The sequence below is a fragment of the Propithecus coquereli genome, unplaced genomic scaffold, assembly GCF_000956105.1.
Source record: "Propithecus coquereli isolate 6110/MARCELLA unplaced genomic scaffold, Pcoq_1.0 Scaffold155, whole genome shotgun sequence".
Taxonomy (NCBI): Eukaryota; Metazoa; Chordata; class Mammalia; order Primates; family Indriidae; genus Propithecus; species Propithecus coquereli.
The window spans coordinates 756401-763537 of NW_012139969.1; the positions used below are offsets into that span (position 1 = coordinate 756401).

The 7137-nt window shown below is 50.9% G+C and overlaps 1 protein-coding gene across 1 annotated transcript; it reads left to right on the forward strand.

Moving 5' to 3' along the window:
• The first annotated feature begins 2581 nt into the window (after positions 1-2581).
• On the forward strand, positions 2582-6112 carry FAM219B (family with sequence similarity 219, member B). The gene is made up of 5 exons (XM_012640592.1): positions 2582-2883; positions 3095-3182; positions 3921-3998; positions 4444-4492; positions 5945-6112. The coding sequence occupies exons 1-5, from the start codon at positions 2670-2672 to the stop codon at positions 6110-6112; spliced, it is 597 nt and encodes a 198-aa protein (XP_012496046.1). The 5' UTR covers positions 2582-2669.
• The last annotated feature ends 1025 nt before the right edge of the window (positions 6113-7137 follow it).

Below are 7137 nucleotides of genomic sequence, written 5' to 3' on the forward strand. Positions count from 1 at the left end.
TTTTTTTTGGTAGGGACAGGGTCTCACTATGTTGCCCAGGCTGGTCTCAAACTCCTGACCTCAAATGATCTTCCTACCTCGGCCTCTTAGAGTGCTGAAGTAATAGGGATGAGCCACCTCGCCTGGCCATGTCCTAGTTGTTAAAATCTTTTTTTTTTTTTTTTGGTTGTGCTTGCGAAAATAGCTTAAGCCTCGGTATTCTCTCCTGAGCTTTGCTGGCTATCACTGTGGTTTTTCCTGTCTTAGCTGCACAGCCCATCTTCACATTTTGCGGAGTCATTGTTCGATTTGCCATTTTCCTGCATTGGGGAAGTTTGGTTGAACACCAAAGGTGAAATGTGTTGGGCTTGGTCCTTATCTTAATCTGTTTTCTGTTGGTATAAAGGAATACCTAAGGTTGGGTAATTTATAAAGAAAAGAGGTTTATTTAGCTCACAGTTCTACAAGCTGTACGAGAAGCATGGCACTGGCAGATGCTTAACTTCTGGTGAGGGCCTCAGGCTGCTTGTATTCATGGCAGAAAGCAAAGGGGACGAGCAGGCTTGTGTAAGTACCACTTGGTAAGAGGGAGGGGGAGGAGGAAGGTGCCAGGCTCTTTTTAACAGGAACTAACAGTGAGAACTCACCCCTCCCCCATGAGGGCATGAATCTATTCATGAGGGATCTGTCTCCATAACCCAAACACCTCCCACTAGGCTCCACCTCCAACACTGGGGATCAAATTTCAAAATGAGATTTGGTGGGGACAAAGAAACCATTTCCAAACCATAGCAGCCCTCCACAGCACAGCCTTTGCATGTGACTAGCTAATGTGGAGACAAAGGTGGGGCTGATGACCTGGGAGCCCAGAAAGACTTGCAGATTCATGGGCTCCATCTGGGTTATCTGTGCTCTACCAATAATGGGAGAAGTTCTTGGGCTAGAGGCTGAAACCTCGTGAGACAGTGGATTCTGAGAAGGGAAGAGAAAGCTTGAAAGGGAAGTAGCAGGATTAAAAAAAAACACTGTCCTCCATCCCTTTTAATGTCTAACCACAGATACTTGCCTCAAAAAAAAAAAAAAAATGAATAAGGCAGTCTGCTCTTGGGGAGTGCAAATGAGAGAATAAACACTAAATCCTATGTCACTGTGTAAGGTTTATGTAATAGCATACATTTCTTGAGCACTTACTATATGCCAGGTGCTGTTCTAAGCACTTTGCAATTTAACTTGACAATTCTATTAGATAGATTCTATTCTTATTCCCATTTCTCAGCTAAAGACAGAGTCTCACTTTGTTGTCCTGAGTGGAGCGCCATGGTGTCAGCCTAGCTCACAGCAACCTGAAACTCAAACTCGTGGGCTCAAGAGAGCCTCCTGCCTCAGCCTCCCGAGTAGCTGGGACTACAGGCATCCACCACCACACCTGGCTAATTTTTCTGTTTTAAGTAGAGACAGGGTCTCACTCTTGCTCGGGCTGGTCTCGAACTCCTGACCTCAAGTGATCCTCTCAGAGTGCTAGGATTACTGGTGTGAGCCACCACATTGGCCAAAGCCTCATTTGTATAACAAGATTTGTATAACAATAGTAACTACTCCCTTCATTAGGAAGTCATGAGGATTAAATATTAAGTTGAGCCCTATGAACTTGCTGTTTCTGGAGGTCAAAAACAGTCTAACAGATAATGCATGGGTGGTGGTAGCGGGAGGGAATCTACCCAGATAGTAAGGATTCCTTTTGTGCTTCTGATTTTTCAAAAACCTCAGCCCTAAATTCTCTTTTCTCCTATTCCGCCCAAGGCATAGTACTGCTCAACAGTCTGGGTGGCCCTGGGGGCTCAGAGGTTGCACACTATTGACCGACTCTGTGGAGGCCAATAAATTAGCCAAGGGACGGCCTCATGAGAGTTAGCAGTTCCTCCAAAAATAGAGCTTTTTTCCAGCCAGCCACAGCACATCCCTTGGGGGCCAGAGAAGTCAAGAGCCTTGACACATACCCTGCCACACAGACTCAGAGTGTACTTTCACCCTCCTTCCCAGCGCCTATTTTTGCCTTTGTCACTGTAGGACGGATAGTGACATTGGTTCCATTTTAAAATATGGAAACTGAGGCCTACAGACGATCAGGCCTCGTCCAAGGTCTCAAGCGCTGCGTGGTCTTGCAAAGAACCAGGGGGGTTGGCGTCACATCGATCAGCCCAGGAACTGCCTCTAGTTGTGTCACCTCAACAAGGTCCTTGAATCTCTTGGGCCTGATACCGCTCTTCCTCATTCGGCTCTTTTCAGTGCAAGCAAAGCCCTGCCGAGTCAGCTCGGCTGCGGCGACATGACCTGCGAGGAGCGCCGAGAGCGCGCGCGCCAAGGCCTGAGCGATGGACGCCCGCGACGCACACCTGCGGCCCCTCAATATCAGTATTTAATTCCGACTGGAGACAGAACTGAGGCCTAATATCGCCAGGTTCAGACCGACTGCAAGTTCCAAAGTGAACCCAAACAGCGAAACCCGCGCTGCCCAGCCCCACGGAGGGGCGGAACTGCTGGGCCGGCTCCAGCGGCGCGGCCGGAAAGGGCCGGAGGAGACGTCCGCGCCTGCGCGCCGCCATCTTGCCGAAGGGGAGACCGCGCCGCCCGGCGGACGCGTTGTTAGGCACGGGGCGGGGCTGCGCCACCCGGCGGGGCGGGGCCAGGCCATGGCGACAGTGGAACCGGACGGGCGCGCGGTGTGGGCTCCTGCCCGGGGACCCCGACCCGGCGGGGCCACGGACCGAGCGGCAGGAGCTGCGGGGCCACCCTCCGGGCAGAGTGGCAGCAGAGCTCTCCGGCCGGGGGAGCGCATCCCCGCCGCCGCGGAGAAGCGGGGGCCCTACATGGTGACGCGCGCACCCTCCATTCAGGCCAAGCTGCGTGAGTGTAGCCCGATGGTGGGGGGAGGTCTCCGTCCGGGTGGGCTGCCGGCTCCCCAGGGCGAGCTCCGGAACGCCGCTGGGCCTCGCCCCCAAAGGGAATGGGTTAGCTGCAGGCTGCTCCCGTCCCTGAAAATCGTTCGGAAAGAGCGAGTTCGGGAGACACTGCAGAGTGGGGAAGATCCGGCTGACCCGGGCCCTTTAACTTCCAGAGAAGCACCGGGACCTGGCCAAGGCCGTTCTGCGGAGAAAGGGCATGCTGGGGCCCTCGCCGAACCGCTCCGACTCTTCAGGGAAAAGGTCTCAGCAAGCGCCACCTCTTCTATGCCGATAGTTTTCAGAAAAGTCTTTCATCCTCACTCAGGCCGGGAGACAAGGGTGCTCACGTCGGTTAGGGCCGAGCTAGTGATTCCCCTGACGGCAACCCGTCAGGTTCCTATCTTTAAGATGGGAAGAAGGACAACCTCTTTTCCTTTAAAGATGTGATAGTATCAGGGAAAGGGCTTTGGAATAGGGAGTTCTGTCATTGCACAGGATCGTTCGCTCTCTGAGTTTCCAAGCTAGGGACGAGAATGATGGCTGGAGTCCCCAGGAGTGAGGATGGAGAGCAGTGTGGGAATAGCTAGTGCCGTTTGTTTTTTTGTTTTCTGTTTTTAAACAGAATAGTAAACTCTTAGAGCTGGATAATACCTTATCCAGTGCCTCCTTTTACAGGTAAGAGTTAAAACTTGGAGAGGGGGAGGGATTTGCCCAAGGACTTGCAGTTTTTCTGTCATCTGGTTAAATAAGGTGGGCGGGGGGAGAGTGCTTTTCCTGGTTCATGAAAGGGGTGTGCTTTTTCTCAAGGGCAGGCAGGAGGAGTGGAATGAGGAATATGTACATGCAGCTGCAGGCAGTGGTGGCTGTGTGACCAGGTGGAAGGCAAGTCAGGAGTAGTGCAGTCAGTTCTTTTTCTGAAGCGGCAAGGACTCTGGCTTTTCCTGTGAAATGTGAGTGCTTTCATCAATGCTTGGTTTCTTCTTCTCCATCTCCCCTCAGGTCAGTGAAGTTTAACAGGGGCTACACTGCTCTTAGCCAGAGTCCAGATGAAAACCTGGTGTCCCTCGACTCTGAAAGGTGAGTTCTTCCTTTGGAAACATCCCTTGGGGAGTGACTTGGCTAGAACTGCAGGTGGCTTGGTGCCTTTGCTTGTTCTCTATCCCCTCCAAGGTTCTTCATGTACATTCCAGGTCTGCTCTCCTCTGAGCATTATCCCTTCCCGGGATGGCTTGGTTAGCTGACTCATAGGTAATCCTGCTGCTCTAGGATTTGAAGCGCCAGTGTTGTCTGGGGGAACCGTCCTGCTCTATTACATCTGCACTGTTAGTGAGAGTGGCCCTGCCCCTACCAGATCCAACTGAGAGAACCACTTTTACTCAAGGCACATTCTGGGCTTGAGTTCTAGGGTGTGAGGTCTTTGCTTCACAAGTCTTCCAGACGCCCTTGCATGCTCTCCACCTTGCTATTTGCAGCTGTGCTCCACAAGCGTCCCCCTAAACTGACCGTTTTCCTTTTCTCCTAGTGATGGGGAGCTGGAATCCAGATACTCCTCGGGGTATTCCTCTGCAGAGGCAAGTCCAGAGCGTGTTTCTGCGCGGGGCCAGGATGCAGGCAGCATCACCACCACTGCCAAATGCTTGTTTGGTGCCTGCCGTGTGCACAGCACTGTGCCAGACTTTTGGTCTCTTCTCCGATCTTCCACTCTGCCCTCTTCCCCCAGCCAGAGGTATAGGTGTCTGAGGAGGGCTGTTGAAAATCCAGGAGACCATATACCATCAGGGCTGGAAATAGTCTCAAAAGTCTTCTAGGCCACAGCTTAGAAAAGGAATCCTCTTGATAGATCCCAGCTAAGTATTTGCTAGCCTCTGCTTACTTGAATGCTTCTTGTGATTGGGTACTCACTGTCTCCAAGACGCCCTGCTGCCCACCCTCCCTCCAACACACACACGGTTCCTTCTTTGAGTAGCTCTTAGAGAAGCCTTCCTTATTAATCTGAAATGTTTCTTGTAACCTGGACTCATTGGTCCTAGTCCTGTCTTCTAGTGTCACACAGTAACTCTACTCTCCCTTCTTTTGGTGTCTTTTATCTGAGGTTAGCATTGCTGTCCCTCCTCCGCCCATCCTCCACCAAGCTTGCTTTCTTCCAGGCCAAACAACTTCTGGTCCTTCAGTTGTTCCATCTATGGAAACTCAGACTGAAGCATTCCCGGGCTGGCCTTGTGGACATGTTTCCAGAGGGATTTTCCCAGACAGAAACACAGGGACATAAAGTTCTGGCATGTACAGCCTACTCCTTTTGACAGAGCTGAAGTGCTGGAGACATGACTGTACACCGCCGGTATTTCTTTCTTATTTTCCTGGAAATCCTTGGCTAATCTCTTGAGTTTCTGCGAAAGAGAATAGAGGCAGTTTGCAAATTATGTCCTCCTTGAGTGCCTAAGTGTTAAAACTAAGAAAATGTACTAAAGAACCAGAGGAAGTCCTACAGTTTTTCTTAGCCCCATTTATTTTCCTTCTGCTCAGTGATGCCAGGCTGACAGGTTCCATTTTGCAGGGATCTAGTTCTGCTGATACTGAATGATAACACGTCTAACTGGCAGTATAGACAAAGCTGCTTCCCACCCCGTTCCATTGTAACCCATACTCTTCCACTACTTTGGAGCATTGTTTTGTTATCATTGTCCCATGTTCAGCCTTGAGAGGGATCAGTCTGGGTTCCCAGTGGGAAAGGTAAGGGCATTACCTTTCAAACATAATCTGGAATTTGATATTTGTATCAGATGCCTAAGGATCTTTAGTGAGAACAGCTCCTGTGGGGGTCAGTGCCAGTGAAGCCAAAGCTCACTGCTGGGTAAGGCACAACTAGGAGAAGGTGGCTCTTCCTCCTGTAGTTCAGTGATGTGTGGGGTTGGCCTAGGAGTGGAACACGGACAGGAAGCCCTGGTAAGGGAATGTGGGCCTGTCTTTGGGGCAGTTATTTCTGCTTTGCATTTTGGCTTAGTTCCCTCCTCTCCTTCTCTTAGCAGGTGAACCAGGATGTGAGCCGGCAGCTGCTCCAGGATGGGTATCACCTGGATGAGATTCCAGATGACGAGGACTTAGACCTCATTCCGCCTAAGCCTATGGCCTCTTCAACATGCTCCTGCTGCTGGTGCTGTCTTGGGGACTCTTCTTCCTGTACCCTCCAGTAGACATAACCTTCCAAGATGGGCCCTGTTCACCATGAGGCCTACAGACCCCTGTTGGCCCCTCATAGCTCACAGAATGCAGTGGGAACTGCTGTCAGCCCAGAGTCACTAGAGGCACTGACTCTCTGGGAAGTCAGTGACATTGCAGGTAGCACTTTTCTGGTGCTTCTCAGGCCAGAGGTCCCCATCTGGGCCGTTGGGTGAAAGGTAGAATTCTGCAGTTTTCGTCTGCTGTTGGAGCAGTTTGGAGAAGCCACTTTAATCAGGGCAGGAACAGAGGAATTCTGATTTTCATGGTGGGTGACAAAGGTGGCAAAAGAAAACACTTGCAGCCATCTTGACTGGTATTTGTCATGGTGCTTTAGGAGGGGAAAAAAGAGAGCTTTTGTGCCCAGTCTATGCTGGATAGTGTTGTATGGAGGCAGGAAATAGCACTTTATGGGTCGTAGCTGGGAATTGGAAGAATTTATCTGTTTGAGACCAGTTCGGGAATTCCGCATGCTCTCCTCCTCTTCCCAGCTCTAAGATGGGTTACGGATTTAGCTTTAAGAGAGCGTAAAGTGAGTCCCTTTGTCCCTCTTCAGGTTATGCGTGTCTAGCTATGCGGTATTACAGCAGGTTGCTTAATGACCCAACAGGATCATGGCTTCCAGGATCCCTGGACCTGGGGCATCCCCAGCTGGTCCAACTCTCTGAATGCATTTAGTGATGCAGGTGGGCCCTTCCCTAGTTAGAGAAAAACTGTTCCAACGTGTACATATTTATTTATTTGTATTTCCTTGGTCTCGGCTAGTCTTTTCACCCGGTGTCCAGCTAAAGCTTGGGTTGAAGATACTGGGGGCTAGCCGCAGAAGCCTGCAGTTTTTGTTATTACCAGCAGGGGGAGCTGCAGGGAGCAGTCTGGTGCCACCTTACTTGTTCAGCTTTTTAAACTTTTGGGAAGTAGCAGTGGGTGAGAGTAGGTGTGGGCATTGGCCTAGAGGCTTACAGACAGGATGGGGAGGAGAGGCCTAAGCCAGCTCCTAGGC